The sequence below is a fragment of the Fukomys damarensis genome, unplaced genomic scaffold, assembly GCF_012274545.1.
Source record: "Fukomys damarensis isolate Sample0158 unplaced genomic scaffold, DMR_v1.0_HiC HiC_scaffold_16, whole genome shotgun sequence".
In the NCBI taxonomy this organism is placed as follows: domain Eukaryota; kingdom Metazoa; phylum Chordata; class Mammalia; order Rodentia; family Bathyergidae; genus Fukomys; species Fukomys damarensis.
The window spans coordinates 130025584-130043559 of NW_022900928.1; the positions used below are offsets into that span (position 1 = coordinate 130025584).

Below are 17976 nucleotides of genomic sequence, written 5' to 3' on the forward strand. Positions count from 1 at the left end.
TACTTAATCTTGACTAATTGTATGGAGCTATTTTTCTCTAACAGGTTTCTCCCCATACAAAAAAATCTTGTGAAATACGGAGAAAAATGGCAGCAGAAACACAGACACTGAACTTTGGGCCTGAATGGTGAGTTTTCAGAGTCTCATCTTGTTTGATTTCAGATAATCAATGTAGTAGGAAGGTCTTTGTACAGGTGCTGGGTGATCTATAAATGCATGGTTTTGAGGCTCGCTTCATCTAACTAGTTGAAGCCAGTGTGGCTAGTCCAGTAATAAATTCTGTTTGGTAAATAACTACATTTTTTTGTACTTCCTTGTAATTTTTTTCTTGGTCTGATTGTGTAAATGGTAATAGAAATTAAAACCTCACATAGTCTCATCATGTTAGAAAATTGTTTTGTTTGAACTCTTTAGGTACATGTGCAATTTTGTATAAATTTAATTGTGACATTTTAATGTCTATGTTTTCTCCTACAATGTTGTTTTGTGATTATTATTCATAGACTCATTTGAAAAAATAGAAATATTATTATGGAAATATTACTTAATTTTATTGATGGGCCAGGCAGGTGGTCCAGAGTTAATACTGGCTATTAGCAGTGAAGAGCCCATCTTAGGGTTGAGTTAGCATTTGCCATAATAACAATTAATTGACCTTTGAGTCTCTTACAGATGTGTTTGGAACCCGAATATGGAATTCTTATGGAATTTTGAGATCCATCACATTGTAGTGTGACTTTCCCCCCCTCTTCTTCCTTTTCCCCAAAAGTTGATGATTGAAGATCCTCTCTTCAGTGGCGTGAATAATGATAGTTACTTTTTACATTCATTCCTCGAACAACCTCTTTGGTAATGTCAGAGGTAGTACCTAAAATAGCTAAACTGAATTAGTGTCTTTAACATTCTTGATTATTCACTTGGTGATAGTTTGGTAAGACTTCCTGTAATAGATCCTTGTTTGAGGACTCTTATTAGCTTACCCTATTATATATACCTTTTTATATATAATTCCGTTCTTAACCTTTATTGCTAACTTTTGGAGACTGAGGAGAAATCACTTTGCAGATCTGAGAACTGATGCAACCTCTATATTGTTTTGAAAATGTTAACCTCAATAATGCAACACCTGTTTTAGTTATTTTATATTTAAAAGTATTTTTCCTATTACCAACTCAGTATGTTTCTAGAAAAATTAGAAGTTATGACTAAGTCAAAAGAAGATACAGTTGCCTCCATTTTAATTGCTACTATTTTACCAACCACTGTAACTATCTTGGTGTATCTTTCCAAGTGGTTTTATGTACCTTATTTGTGTATATGTACATGTATCTTAACAAAAAATGAGATCATACTGTACATTCAATTTTGTAATCTTTTAAAACTAACTCAGAAACAACTTTTTATCAATAAACGTTTCCTGTCCTACTAATAGTTCATTGTATGGATGTACCATCATTTGTTTAGATGTAGCAGTTTCATTATTGAGTTTTTCATTATAAAAATATTTTTAGTGAAATTCTTACAGCTAAATCTTTATTCATGCCTATTAACTTCCTTTACTAAGTGAATTTAAATTCATATAGTTCACTTTGTAAACCATTTTATGTGTGCTTTTTTTTACCATTTTCTAGAATTTGAAATTGCATCTCTTTTGTTTATGCTGCCATGTCTTTTTCTTTGTGAAAACCTGACTAAAATTGCTTGGTAATGTAATGAAGTCTTTTTTAAGCATCCTGATTTCAATAGGTAACAAAAAATAACACCAGAAATTTAGCTGAAGCAAAAGAAAGAAAAACTGTTATTCTACAGTTTACATTTAGCTTGATGCTTACATCCTGGGTTTACAAATTTGTGGCTTGTGGGATTATAAATAAGGTTTTATTGGAAGATGGCCACACCCATTTGTTTCCATAGTATTTGACTATTTATTTATTTGTTTATTTATTTTTGGTGGTGCTGGGGGCTGAACTCAGGACTTTGACACTGAAGCTATATCCCTACTCCTTTTACATTTTTAAAATTTTGAGACAGTGTCTTACTAATTTGCCCAGGCTAAGCTTGAACTTGTGATACTCCAGCCTCTGCTTGTTGTGCACCACCAGGCCAGCACTGTCTGATTGCTTTTATGGTATTCCCACAGGGTTCAGTAGTTACATCAGAGGCTGTCTGGTTTGCAGAGCTTAAATATTTCTTCCATGGCTCTTTGCAGAAAATGTTTGCTGGCCCCTGCTTTACACCATTCATTTTAAATAATCATCTCAGTCTGTCAGTAGCATCTTGCACATTTTCGTTTTCATTGGTACTCTGAAATTTTGTTTGATGGTGTTTTGTTAGATTGGCCTAGTATTTTAGGCAGAATGTGAATTGAGGTAGCGTTAGCAGAGAGTGTAGTCACCAGTCCTATTCTTAAACAGTAGCTGCACCTAATTGTTAACTCCATTACTCTGCAAACATTAGCGCTTAGGTGCATTCCTGAGTCACCTGAAATGCTGATAAATGGAGCAGTAAAGGTCTGAACAAGCAGGCACTGTCTTACTTGTACCATCTATCAAAATTCCTTTTGGCAAAGGAAGTATATGAGGCCCCAAACAAATAACCCTTAGCTTGAAAGCTGCAGTATGAATAGAGACTGTTGTTCTGTTTTTCTGCATGTAACATGGTTGCTATGATGAGTGGTGTCCGGAGCACTTGAGAGTCACGGATTTTGAGAATGATCACATTGAATCAGTGTGTAATTTCAAACCCTATAGAAATATTTAGTAATGTTCTCTGTGAAGATCATTATTTTTGTAAAAATAATGTAAAATGTAATGTTTAATAAGAAATGCATAAAATGAAGAGATTTATTGGAATTTGGGGGCAGTTGTGAAGATGGGAAAGCATTGAAAATTGTGGAGATGGATTACACCTGTAGGCGTACTTTTAAACGTGCACAAAATCATTAGGTCATAGGTTGTATTTAGAATAGAGAAATTATTACTGAATCAAAACAGTTATGAAAGATACAATAAATTTAATGAAAATGATTTCTAAGTATGAGTCACCTTTATATAGCCTTTTCTTAAGTGCTGCCTTAGACTTTTCCTTCTATACAGCTTGTCCCCTCTCCCACTTCCTGCCCATCTCCCTAACTCTTTCATGGTCAAAATAAAAATGTAACATGCCAAACATTTTACATATATACTATTTATATCCAATCCTCTAACCCTCACTAGACTGTGAGCTCCACTGAGGGCAAGAATTTGGTCTGGTCTGGTTTTTTGTATAGCTGTTCATTGTTGTATCTCACATGCCTAGCACATAGGCTGTCAATAAATGTTAAATGAATGAGTAAATTGTTGGAAAGTAACATTGTTTTCCATGTTTTACTATTGTAAATGAATCACGTGTATATATATGTATGTATGTTCACTAGACTGTGAGCTCCACTGAGGGCAAGAATTTGGTCTGGTCTGGTTTTTTGTATAGCTGTTCATTGTTGTATCTCACATGCCTAGCACATAGGCTGTCAATAAATGTTAAATGAATGAGTAAATTGTTGGAAAGTAACATTGTTTTCCATGTTTTACTATTGTAAATGAATCACGTGTATATATATGTATGTATGTGTGTATATATATGTAAGACAGAAAATGCTCACAGATGAAATCAAGCCACAGGGAAATATATAAAAAATATTCATATATTGCAAACATTGACTAGCTACCTCAGTTCAACATACAAGCACACATTACAAACCAATAAAACCTTCATTTTTATTGTTTTTGGGTGATACATGAGCAGATTGACCACCAGAAGCTTTATAAAAATTTATTACCAGTGTGTCTATCTTACCCTTGACAAAACACAGGTACAATCTTGATGAAAAATTTTTTGATGCTAAATCCTTTTCATTTAGATCTTTTGGAATTTTTGGTTACAATAACAAAACAAACATTCTAGAAAATCTGGAGGAAACAACAGGAAAGAAGAGAAAAAGAAAAGCTCTAAATTACCCTAATACTATGACCTAAAGAGCCTTTGGTGGCTGGGGATGTAGCTTAATGGCACTGTGCCTGCCTGGCAAGTGCAAGGTCCTGAGTTTGATCCCTGGTACTGGGAAAAAAACCAAAAAAAACTTTGGTAATATTGGTTTGTATCCTGGTTTTTTTCTTTGCAAATATGTAGTCTAAGACATTTTAAAAACAAAATTTAGTTGTTTATTTGGGGACTTAATATTTTGAGGCTGAAAAATCTACTAGATGAGTTTTTAATAGGGAGAATAATTGGAGACAGAAGAAACAAAACTTTTTTTGAGTTTCCTGTTTCCATGGGTTTAAGGAAGACTTCTAGCTGGGTGTCAGGGTGCATGCTTGTAATCCCAATGTGGAGGCTAAGGAGGTTTACAAATTTGTGCTCAGCTTAGGCAACTTAATGACCTAGTGAGACCAAGTCTCAAAAAAGGGCTGGGCTATAACTCATTGTAAAGGCCTTGGATTTAATTCCCAATTACCTGCCCCTCCACTCTTCTAAGATCTTCCCATACAAAAAAGAGAGGTATTTCTCTTTCCCCAGAGCACTTTGTTTATATTTCTGTTAAAATAGTTACCATTTTGTGGTTGGTCTCTTTTACATTGTGTTTACCTTAGGAACACAGTAATTCATTAAGAATGATACACTATTATTTTTATTAAGTCCATTATCTTGTGCACCAGAGGCATTGCAAGTGTTTTAAAAATTTCTTTAAAAATTTTTTTGTTTGGTTTTTTGAAACAAGGTATGTAGTTCAGTCTGGTTTTGAACTCACTATGTAGGCTAGGCTGGCCTCAGACTCATGGTGATCTTCAGCTCCTAAATACTGGAATTATAGGAGAGTACCATCACTTCTAGCCCAAGAGTATATTTTAGAAAATAATACTAAGATGTTCAGAAAACGTTTTATCAAATGTCTGCTGCTGTATTCTGTATCTGTCTAGGTCTCAATTTCTCTCCCCCTTACCAATCTAATTTAACTCTGCTTTTCTTCCCTCTAAAAGTTTAGCAAAAAATATTCATGATGGCAGAAAGGGTGTGGTTAAAAACAAGGAGGCAAGAAATTGCTGATTCAAGAGAAAAGCCCCAGATGTTTGCCTTAACTATAACATGAAGTGTGAGTGAGATGAGCTTGGAAGCAGCTATTTTACATGAAGAAGCTTTGGATTTATTCGTTAATTGTGTGCCAGTGAAGGATTAGAGTTTTGTTCAGATTTACATTTGAAATAAGTAATTCATAGCATAGAGCATGGAATAAGACTACTTACATAAGTTAGAATGCTGTTACAGAAATGTGTGTGAACAGAATTAAGTTAGAGGATCAAGAGATGGCTTGAGAGATTTAAGGTTTGGTAAAACGTTATAAGTGGGTATAGGGGGTGGTAGGATGTGAGCAGTAAAGGATTAATGATAAGGGTTTTCATTTAATGGCTTTTAGATGGTGGTGGTTTTTAGCTTTGAGAATAGAGGCGATACAGTCTTCTTTTTTGTGGGGGTAGGGTCTTGCTCTGTGGTTCAGACTAGCCATGAGCTTTCTTCATAGCCTAGGCTGGCTTTGAACTCATACTGTGGCAATCCTCTTGCCTCAGCCTCCCAACTGCTGGGGTTACAGGTGTACACCACCGTGCCTGGTGTGAAGTTAGATTTTTTTGGGGGGTGGTACTGGGGATCGATCTCAGGTCCTTGTGCTTGGGAGGCAAGGGGCGGCACCACTGAGCTAAATCCCCAGCCTATGAATAGCACTTAGCAAGTGAAGATTTGGGAATTCTCAGAGGGTCTTAGGAGTCCTGCTGCTAGTACCTAACAGTTACTACTTATGGTAGGACTGGTCTTCAAGGTAGACTTTGAGATCCAGGCCATGAGGATAAGAACACTTGCCTTAGTTTTGATACTGTTAGTTACTGATGCACTTTGCAGGGCAGTGGTGTGGTGAGGAAGCCAGGTTGAAGTGAATCTTTTTTTTTAATTTTGCGGTACTGGGGATTGAACTCAGGACCTTGCACTTACGAGGCAGGTGTGGTGCCACTGAGCTAAATCCCTGGTCCATGCACTGAGTTGAGGAGGAAGGATACTCAGTACACAGCCACTGGTGGCGTGCTGCATTAAGCGGGCTCTTCATACAATTAGAGACTGGGGGAAGCTGTCGCATTCTACAAGAGAAGATTGTCTGGAGGAGATAAAGGTCACTGGCAGGCTTTTAAGGAGAGACATTACCCAAATATAAGTATCTGGGTAGAGGACTTGAAAGAGAATTTGTTGACTACTGAGTCATTGTACAGCAGTTTTTCTTATGTAGCCACTATCTTTTCTTAGTTTGAGTCACTGTTAGCTCTCTTCAATCTCCTCTTCACAGCAATTCTAGGAATCTGATTATGCTTAGGTCTTTGCCTGTAAGAAGTGGGCTTCGTTGGAATGAATTGGGTGGCAAAAGCACCTGAAACCTTGCTGTGAGCAGCATTTGTTGAGATTAAGAACATTAGGCTACAAGGCGTCATCCCTGGGCAGATGTGGTGGCTGCTGACACTGAATTTATAGGCACTCGGGAGAGTATTTAGTTGTTCTCTCCAGTGGTAGAAACTGTTGGGAACCATATTGGCTCTGTAGAAGGGAAACAGTTTAAAATAATTTGTAATGATACTATGTATATTTTTCCTTCCTTTCTGTATAAACTATACTATTGGAAAACTAAATCCAATAGTACAAAGGGTAAATTTCTCTTTGCACAAGTAGTCCAGCAGTAATCTAATGACAGTGGCTATTTTAAATACTATTTTGAGACCTTATTGTTGGAAAGATCATGGTCTTTTTAGTTATAAAAACTAATTGGACTCTGTTCTGGTGGCAATGACTGTGACCAAGATATTTAACCTCTAAGCTTCACTTAAAAAAAATATTATTAGACAGGGTCTCATTATGCAGTTCAGGATGGCCTGGAACTCACTGTGTAGCACAGGCTGGCCTTGGATTTGTGGCCATCCTCCTGCCTCAGCCTCCTTCCTGAGTGTTGGGATTACAGGCATGCATCACCATGCAAGGCTAAAATATACTGGAATTGTCATGATGTTCACGTGAGAGTAAAAGAGCTAATATGTGTATCAAATTCCCAGCTTCGGTTCTTAGGGGATGTTAATTTGACTTTTTCAAGAAGGAGCCCAGCTTTACAGGCCTCTGCTGGGAGGCAGTATCCTGGAAGGTCCTTCAGCATTGTTTGGATCACTCTGTTGTTTTCCTACTTGGTTGTTTTACCTGTCTTATGGGAGTAGAATTAATTAATCTGTAAGCCAGAGGCTTATTATAAAGAACACACACACAAGAAAACAACCTAGTGGTAGTGAATACTGCTAGCCCCTGATTATGATCTTTTTAGGTACTAGAATCAGGGCTTCTTGGAGAAGTGGTTGAGTCCACTTTTGAGGCAAGAAATAATACAAGAGAACCTGGAACATAATGACATAGCAGATAGGAAAGAAACTATTCAACACCACTAGGGCTGTGTCAGAAGGATCTAGGAGCAAAACCAGGGTATCCCACTGGTTAAAGATAAGACAGTCAACAATGTTAAAGCAATTACACAGAAGTAAATTAGTGAAAAAAGTTTGTTACTTTTGGAGGATACTAGTGAACCAAGCTGTTACTTTGAAAACTAGTTAAAAAAGAGTCGAGGTCTTTCCTTTCCTAACCATGCCAGTATAGTTTCTTTTTGTGGAAATAGTCTAGCAAGTAAAGATTGCTAGATTGGGATCACTTAGCAGCAGCTTTAGTGAGCGTAAAGCATTTTGTGGCTGGTAGCATTGCTAAACAACCACGCTGCATACCTCCCATTGGAATAACATATCACCATGTGTAAAATATGCCAAAAGGGCATCAGGTCTCTGCACCCAGTTTCCAGTTTACATGAACTGAAGAGAACAGAAACATTTAAAGATGTGTCATGGATAAAATCAGCAAATCCAGATGTCTAAAAATTGAGACCTCGTTGGAAAGATCATAATCTTTTTTTAGTCATAAAAACTTAGATTGGAGAGCAGGGGATTTGGCTCAGTGGTTCCACTGCCTGCCTTGGGAGCACAAGGGCCTGAGTTCAATCCCTGGTATTGCAAAACTTAGATTGGAATCTTTGTTCTGCTGGTTATGACCATGCAGAAACCTAACATTTCCCTGAAAATAGGATCAAGAGGTGTAGACAGGTGGTAAAAAGAACCTGTTTAACTGTGGAGTGGTGGTTTTCAGCCTCAGTGATTTGTGCAAGAGTACTTGTTACATGATTCTTGGTGCTTTTCCATATGTTCAAAATTATCCATAGTATGTTTTTTTTTAACATAGGATGAGAAGATAGAAACAATGGAAAAGAATTCTCCATTTATCACCTCAATAATTTTTTTTTTAAGTTTTTTGAGGTAGGGTCCTGCTTTGTATCCAGGCTGATCTTGAATCACTATGGAGTCCAGGCTGCCCTCAAACTCATGGCAGTCTTCCTGCCTCAGCCTTAGCCTACTCAGTGCTAGGATTACAGGTGTGAAACACCATGCCTAGCTAATAATAATGTATATTCTTTTTTTAAGTGTTTTTTCTACATTCAAGCACATTTTTATATTTACTGGCTGCGTGCCCTTTTTTTTGAGACAATCTCACTATGTAGTTCAGGCAGGGCTTGTATTCACAGCGATCCTCCTGCCTCATCCTCCCAATTGTTGGAATATAGGCATGCACCACCACTCCTGGCACATGTACCTTTTTTTTTCCTTTTGAGATGGTCTCTCTGTAGTTCAGGCTGGCCTTGAACTCACTTATGTAGCCCAGGCTGGCCTCAAACTTGCAGTAATCCTTCTGCCTTTGCCTCCAGAATTCTGGGATTATAGGTGTATACCATTTTTAATAATAAACAGATATTTACTGTGTTTTACCTGACCTTCATGTTATCTCTTAGTATATGATTTAGTGGATTATTACTCCTTTTTTGTTTTTGTAAGTAAAGCTTAGCAATTCAGAGCTGCATTTTAATGCTTTTGTTGAATTTTCTTTTAGTCTAAACCACTAAAAGTGCCTTCGGCCCTTTCACCCTGGGTATTTATTACCTTGTAGAACTTGTGGCAGCCCTGCATTACCAGCTACTCCCAGCATTCTCCCTATTGCTTTTTTTTCCCCCCTTCAGTACCAGGAATTGAATTCAGGACCAAGCGTGGTGCCACTGAGCTAAACCCCCAGCCCTCCCTCTTGCTTTTACACAGTTCTGCAGTACTTTTTGCCTAGGCTTTATTTTTATTTATTTATTTTTTTGTGGTATTGGGGATTGATTCCAGGGCCTTTTACTGAGGTGCATTCCCATCCATTCTCCTCCCAACATTTTTTTCCTAATTTCAAGAGAATCTCACCAAGTCGCTATGTTGCCCAGTCACAGCTCAAACTTCTTGCAGTCCTTCTGCCTCACCCTCCAAGAATTCTAGTTGTTTTTTCTTTTTATAAAAACATGTTATTTTAAAATTAAAATGGTCCCTTTTCCTTGTGAGTAGCTTGGAATATACTTAAAAATTTTTAATAGTCAATATAGTTTTTGTTCCTTCCTTATACTTCACTGCATTTTAAACTCCTTTACAGTGATCATTAATTGCCTTTATTAATATGTCATAAAATATAGGCATATAAAAACAAGTTATAATAAGCACTCATAGCTGAAAAAACAATATTCAGGTATAGTTAAAGCTGGCTTTAGACTCTCTTTTGCTGATTTAACCTTATGCTTTTACCAGTGTGTATTGTATGTCTATTAAGAGTATAAACCTATTTGTGTTTATATATTTTAGATAAATGTGATCTTTGTGGTAAGCTTTTGTATTTTGCGCTTTTTTTTTTTAATGTCACAGTACTTTAAAAAATCTTTTAGGTATTACTGAAAAGACAAATGCCTATGAAATAACTTACTAAATCATTCTTTGAGGTAGTGGTTTGAATTTATAATACAGTTTTTATGACTAATGAGTATAAGGTGGTATCTCACTTTTGTGTAGTTTGATAAAAATGTCCCCAGCCGCCAAGCTTCTCAGGCACATGATATGGTACTTTTTATGTTAGGAAATTGCCACCACTCAGTGAAATGAACTCCTTTCTTATCGAACTCCTTGCTCCTGCTAAGTGTGACAAGCAGGTTGTATTAAAGGTAAAATCTTTGATACCTTTAGCTGCTGGGGTTTCTTTCTGCTCTTCTCATGAACAAAAATGAAAATTTCCTATGGTGTATTACATAAGTCTGCAGTACCAGAGTAGTTGCCACTTCACTTTATATAGTCTCCTTTTCATGTTGTAGGCTCCGAGCTCTGTCCAGTGGTGGGAGTATTACGTCCCCTCCTCTTTCTCCAGCATTGCCGAAGTATAAATTAGCTGATTATCGCTATGGCAGAGAAGAGATGTTAGCACTTTTCCTTAAAGACAACAAGGTAAGAAAGTAGGACAAGAGTTCAAAATTGTGAGTGAGACTTAGGGTCTGTACAGTTATGTATTGATCTATGAAAAAAAATCTTTTATCTATTTATTGGCATATATTTATTTTGTCTTCCTTGCCTTTATCCAGCATTGAAACCTACAATAGTTAACAGCAGCTCAGTGTAACTTATCACCCCGTCCCCCCTTAAATGGTCTCCTGTATAATGCAGACTAGCCTCACACTTGCTGTGTGCCCTGAGTTGGCCTTGAACTTGCAGTCTTCCCTTGGCCTCCCAGGTTCTGGGATTATAGATGTGCAGGTACTTTTATTCCTTAGAGAGACTTTGGCTATCACGACAGGAGCAGTCGGTGCTAATTGTCTCTTGTCCTCTGTTTCTGTCCAAGTTTGATGGCTGAGAAGTGAATTTCTCGCTTCTCTTCATTGTCTTATCTTGCTTTTTACTTAGAAGCAAGGAACAGGAAGAACAGCAGCTTCTCCTTTCCCTTTTTGAGTTCAATATAAAGTTTTCAGTAGAGAAAAAGCTTAATATGTATTACCACATTTGCAGCACTTATGAATGATCAGACTGAAGTAGTTTATAAAGTAGACTTTTATTACCTAATGAGAAATAATACTTTCTATTTTTGTCAATATAGTTTGTTTCTACTTTATTAATGGATAGAGAGTCTTCAATTTTAATGATAGTTGCTAAGGGCAGATACAGTTGCTTAAGAACTCTTCTTAGCATCTGCTTTAAGTTAAATGTGCAGATCTTCACTGCTGCACTGTGTACTCTATAGTACCAGAGTTAATGCCATATCCAGATATGGTAGTCTCAGAGGAGGAGAGGGACTAGGACTAGGGTTTTTAGTTTAGTTTATTTTTTATTTTTTGGGGTATATCAGGGATCAAACTCAGGACCTTGCATTTGTGAGGCAGGCTTGGTGCCACTGAGCTAAATCTCTGGCCTTAGGTTTTTCAGTATTTGACTATCAAAATGTGTAAGTACTACGTAATTAACAGAAGTTAATAATGACTGGATAAGCTTCAATTGGTATTGACAATAATTAGTAATAGATGAACAGTAATGGATGAGTCTTTTTGGGGGGCGGGTACTGGAGATCGAACTCAGGTCCTGTGCTTGCAAGGCAGCCGGCAGAACCACTGAGCTAAATCCCTGGCCCTGGATGAGTCTTTTTTCTTAGTTATCTCTTAAAGTTGGAAGAGTAGCACTGCTTTCATAATAATGTTTTTGTCATACAGATACCTTCAGACCTTCTGGATAAAGAATTTCTGCCTATCCTACAGGAGGAACCCCTGCCACCATTGGCTCTAGTACCCTTCACAGAAGAAGAACAGGTTTGTGCCTAACTCTGATCCTCAGGTTGAACTCCCACTCCTCACTAAGGTGTGAAAATAGCAGGCAACTACGTATGCCCTAAGGGTTGTCCAGAGTCTTCATAAGCCTGTTTTCTTCTTACTGTGTCTTGGTGGGTGCCTTTGAGTTGCCAAGGTTTTCCATTAATGTCTAAAGCTGGTGAGTACTATGTTGAGATAGGAGAGTGCTTTTAGACTTGTAAGGATGGTGGGAACTATCCCAACTAAGTGTTATTTTGAGGGAGGCAACATCATCTTTTCAAAAAAAGTTTTTCAGAAGTAATAGCCAACCTGAATTCTTATCATTGTCTGCATTTTACCAAGAGAAGAAAATGTAGATCTCTACCTCAAAACATACCTGGTACTCCTCTATAGGAAATCTTGGGTCTTGTCTATTCACAGTGTACTGTGTCCTGTAGAAAGACATATAAAAGGAGCTTATTGTGATTATAATGTGAGAGACAAATGAATTTTGTTGGCATGTTGGAATGCCGTTTTATTTTTTATTAAGTTTATTGGTACATTTTAGGTGTATAATATGGTGGCATTCATCATTGGGAATTTGTACCTTTACATGGTATATCTTGATTCTTACTTATTTCCCCATTATCCTGCCCTGTCTTCAGCTCCTCCACCTCTTCCTACTTATGAAGACTTTGTTTCTGTTTTTTTCTTTTCTCATATTTATTCCTTTTCCTTCTTTCTTTTCGTCTACTCTTCCTACTTCCCCTCCCCCTTTGGACCTTTTCTTCCTATTCACATTATCTGTTATACATTTTTATCCTTATTTACACTTTCATTTGGCATGCCACTTTATTTACTTTTTTTGGGATTGAACTCAGGACCTTGTTTTTGCAATGCAGGTGGCAGAACCACTGAGCTAAATCCTGAGCCCTGGCATGCCCCTTCAAATGAAAAATCAGCTGTGTGTGGTGGTGCACACTTGTAATACCAGTAGTCAGGAGGCTGAGGCAGGAGGATCACTAGGCCAGCCTGAACTATATACAAGAGAGACCCTGTCTGAAAAAAAAACAACAAAAACAAAAATATTATGACTTCTGGCCAGGCGTGGTGGCGCACACCTGTAATCCCAGCTCTCCGGAGGCTGAGGCAGGAGGATCGCTGTGAGTTTGAGACCAGCCTGAGCTACATAGTGAGTTCCATCCAGGTCAGTCTCACTACATAGTGAGACCCTGTCTCAAAAAACCAAAAAAAAAAAAAAAAAAAAAAAAAGACTTCTGAATTACTCTTTTTAAACAGCCTTATTGAGACATAATTCACATAATTATTACCCTTTTGAAATATATAATTGAATGGTTTTTAGTACATTTACTGAGTTGTACAATTGCTCCCACTATCATTTGTAGAATATTCTCATCATTATGCTTTCTGATGACCTTGGGTGTTTTCTGTATATTTGTGACATGTTTTGGATGAAGAATCCACTCTATATAAAAGAGAATCTTGATAAATCAACTTTTCTATTAGAAGTGCATTAAAAATGATGTGATATTAATACTTGATGATTTTTACCAACATACTTTCATAAAATAATTTTGTTCTGTTTATGTCTTCTTCCAAATCGGGCTTCTTCCATCTTTATTCCTGAAATCCATTTAGAGTCATTACCAGACATTTCCATTAACCAGAAGGAATTTATTGTTGTAAAGAAAATATGGCAAAAAGGGGTCCTGTTTCCACTGATTGCTGAAAAATTTCTGTCAGATATCACATTGATACCTGACTACATTGCAATTCAGTTATTTCAAATAGACAGAGAATATTTTCATAAACATCAGTTTGTTTACCATCAACATATCAGATCTTAAGAGTGCAACATACTCGTCTTTCTTTTTAAAGAAATAGTATTTTTCACACACACTTGAAACTGCTTGGGGTATACCCTTCTCCTCAGAGATTACCATGATTTGGTTTTTCTTCACTTTTTTTCTTTTGAGACAGGGTCTTGCTTTGTAGTTCAGGCTGGTCTTGAACTTACTATGTAGCCCAGGCTGGCCTCGAACTTATGGTGATCCTCAGCCTCTCAAGTGCTGTGATTACAGGTGTGTGCCACTATGCCTGGCTTCTTCACAGTTTTATATTTTCACCACATATTTAACAATGTGCCATAAAATAGTTTCAGGGTTTCAGAAAATAGTTTATAGGGCTATAAATTTTATGTTGAAGATAGTATATTTTTATTCTTCAGCCTTTCTCTCTGCATTGATTCTTGGATTTATCTTTGTTGATACCCATAGCTGTGGGTTATCTATGCTGTATAATATTTTCAATATTATGTGAAAAATCCACAATTTTGCCAGTCTCCTTTTGTTGGCTGTTTTCATTTTTTTCCTATTTCACATTATGCTGCACTGACCCTTTCTATCTCTCACCCCTCTTTGGGCTATGCTAGGAATTGAATCCAGGGCCTTGTGCATGCCAGTCATTTGCTTTACTGCTGAGCCTATAGCCCAGCCTCTGTAATGATTATTCTTATAATGGGTTGTAATAGTGGAGTCATTGGGATTTTAATTCTTCGCCCTTTAAAAATTTTTTTTCAGGCCAGGGATTTAGCTCAGTGGTTCCACCACCTGCCTTGCGAGTGCAAGGATCTGAATTGGATCTCTGGAATAAAAAAAAATAATAATAATTTTTTTTCTTTTTATTTTTTGGTATTTTGAGATAGGGTCTCACTATATGGTTCAGAATGGCCTTGAACTCATTACGTAGCCCAGGCTGGCCTTGAACTCGTGGCAGTCTTCTGGCCTCAGGCTCCTGTGTGCTATAGGTGTGCATCACTGTAGCTGACAGTAAAACAAACATTATTAATATGTGCAGCACATGTAGTTTGCATTCACCTTAGGGAGTAGGTGCACGTACATAACACAATTTGATTCTTTTATAACCCCTCCCCTTTTCTAGGTATTGACAGATTGCTCTTCATAGTGGTTGACATCACTTTGTACTCCCATCAACATTGTATGAGAGATCTTTCCAGCTCTTGTTTTTTAAATTTTGGCTAAAGTGAATAGTTGTGATTTTTTTTTTCTTTTACTAGTTATTTTTATTTAGGGTTTCAGTGCTGAGCTTATGGGACTTCATGGTTTTTATTTTTTTATTTTATTTTTTTTCAGTACTGGGGATTGATCTTGGATCCTTCCACTGGCAAGACAGGTGATGGAACCACTGAGCTAAAATCCCTGGCTCCAATTTTTTTTTTTTTTTTTTATAAAAAATCCCTGTCCAATTTTTTTTTTTTTTGTACTGGGGATTGAACTCTGGACCTTGTGCTTTTGAGGCAGGTGGCAGAACCACTGAATTAAATCAAATGCCTGACCCTATGGTTTTTAATTTGCTTGTGTCCTTTGCCCATTAGTTTTTTTTGGTTTTTCTAGTTGATGTTATGATTTCTTAATATCGTCTTTAAAATCAATACTTTTAAAGATACTTATTTTAATATACATGTTATGAGGATGCTTCTTTTTTCCCCCCAACCCCCGTGAGGTTGCTTCTTTTGCCTCAATATCCAGAAATTACATGGTTTGCCTGTTTTGATGTAGTAGGGAGTGATTTGGAGCACAGTCTTGAGACCTGTTGATCACACATGTAGGTAGAACAGCTGTGCTAAAGGGCCTGAAAAATATATTGGTGCACTCTTTTCATTGGGCTCACTTTTAAGGACTATGCTTCCAATAGTTCCTCAGGTAATACAACTGATTCATTTAGAGTTAAATAAATTCTCAGATATAAACAAACTCTTTAGAAGGGATGTTACTTTTGAAACTTTGATATGTAAAACAGTTCTATGGGTGCACATATTTTCTCAAGGTTAAACAGTTTTGAACCACACAAAATAATTGAACAATTAATTATTACTGTTATTCTTAGCTCAGTGATTGTTTTATGTGTTTAATTTTTGTCTTCTGCTCCTGGCTAGTCAGCTTCTTTACTACATACTATGTGTCTGTCTTCCAAGGTGTTTACTGCAGAGGTGGACAGCAGTGGCTCCATTAATGCCAGTTTCACAGTCAAGGATATTTGGCATTTTCAGTAATTCTTACAGTCAGGCAGGTTCATGGTTCTGTGACATTTTAGTAGTATTTTAATTTCTCTGGTCTCTTCCAATGACCTGCAGAACTTTCTTCATTAATAAGCCAAAATTGCACATTGAAAATACAACTTCTAGAAATATCAACTGAGTGTAAACAGAGTAACCTTGAAGAATTCACGAGGGCTGCTAAGATGCCAGGAAAGTGAAGGAATATAGAAATGGATGCTCCATTGATTTGTTAAAGATCATATCTGGGTTGCATCTGCTTTGCAATCATGATTATGGATGGGAACTTTCTATATCATGATATTATAAGATATCCTGGATATTCTAAATAATTTTCATCTTTGTGTTTTCTGATATGTGAAGGATCAGTGTTAACCTGAACCCAGCTGATGTGAAGATTTGTTGGTGGCTGCTTTGTTTTATTTTAAAGGTTATTGGACAGCATGTGTTCTTAAAATCATTTTCATTGAACTATTTTGATAACATTATGTCTAATACAGTATTGGAAGGTCTAGCCAGGGTATTTAGTGAGTAAAATACATCCACATTGGAGAGAAGAATTAAAACTATGTTTGTAGATGTTGTAATCCTATTTATACAAAATCTAAAAGAGAATGAAAGTGGCACAGTTGTAAGGTACAAGATCACACAAAAATTAGTTGTGTTTCTATAAACTAGTGAGGAATGACTTATAAATGAAATTAAAACAATTCCTTTTTTTTTGTACCAGGGATCGAACTTGGGCCCTTGTGCTTGCAACTCAGGCAGTGGAACCACTGTTTATTTATTTATTTATTTGGTACCGGGGATTGAACTCGTGTCCTTGCTCTTCTGAGACACTTGGCAGAATCACTGAGCTAATTCCCTGGCCCTGTCCATTTATTTTTTTGAAGGAAAATATTTATTCATACATTTTAGATACATAGTGTTAACATTGTTCATGGGGATTATGTACCTGTACATCATGTATCTTGCTTCTGCTTTTTTCCCCCATTTCTCTCCCCTGCCTTTGATCCCTCTTCCCATCTTTATTTACAAAAGCTTTGTTTTTATTTTTTCCTTTTATTCTCTTTCTCTCATTCCTTCTTTTCTTTCTTCCTCCCTTCTCTCTTGTTCCTCTTCCTATTTGAACATTTTCTTCCCATTTCCCAGTATCTATTATACATTTTAGTCCTTTTTTCCACTTTCAGTTTCTCACACCACAGAAACAATGCGATATCTAAATTTGTGTCTGATTTATTTCACTTAAGAGTATGGTCTCGCGGTGCATCCCTTTAGCTAGAAATGTCTCAGGTTCATCCTTTTTATGGCAGAGTAGTATTCCATTGCAGAAAAAAACAGGCCATTTTTATCCATTCGTCAGTTGATGGGCATTCGGGCTATTTCCAAGAATTAACTATTACAAACTGTGCCCCTATAAACATGGGTGTGTATATATTACTGTGGTAGGATCCTTTAAATTCTTTCAGGAAGATACCAAGAAGGGTAATGTCTGAGTCGCATGAAACTTGTAGTCTTAGTTTTTTGAGAAATCTGCACACTGATTTCCACAGTGGTTGCACCAGTCTGCACTCCCACCAACAGTGAAGGGTTCCATTTTCTCCACAGCCCCTCCAGCATTTGTTATTGGTTGAATTTTTTTTTTTGTATTGCTGACCTTCATTTTTATTTAAATATAGTAATCTTTTAAGAGAATAAACAAAAATACTGTACCACAAATTTTTTTTTTTTTTTTTTTTTTTTTTTTTGAGACAGGGTCTCACTATGTAGTTGAGACTGACCTATAACTCACTATGTAGCCCAGGCTAGTCTCAAACTCAGAGCGATCCTCCTGCCTCAGCCTCCCGAGTGCTGGGATTACAGGCATGCGCCACCACGCCCAACTTACCAAAAATATTATACATACATGTGAACATGCATGTCTACTTCATAATTATGCAAAATGAACTTTAGGCTAAAGATTTGAAAAATCATTAAATGAGAAAATGAACTCAAGACAGAAATAAGAGAAGCAAATAAAACATACATTTTATAATATTTCATTTGGTCTTGTTTTCCAGTCTACTGGTTAAGGCCTGAGTTTCAGAAATCCTACCCTTCTCCCTCTCCCCTT

The 17976-nt window shown here is 36.9% G+C and overlaps 1 protein-coding gene across 2 annotated transcripts in view; it reads left to right on the plus strand.

The window, feature by feature from the left end:
- Positions 1 to 17976, plus strand: part of Gigyf2 (GRB10 interacting GYF protein 2) — a 145727-nt gene that overhangs the window by 29232 nt on the left and 98519 nt on the right. For both annotated transcript variants that reach the window (XM_019208607.2, XM_010631780.2), the window contains exons 3-5: positions 45 to 127; positions 10313 to 10442; positions 11693 to 11788. In XM_019208607.2, coding sequence (XP_019064152.1) covers positions 87 to 127; positions 10313 to 10442; positions 11693 to 11788 — 267 coding nt within the window. In that variant the 5' untranslated portion in view covers positions 45 to 86. The remainder of the gene's footprint in view (positions 1 to 44; positions 128 to 10312; positions 10443 to 11692; positions 11789 to 17976) is intronic.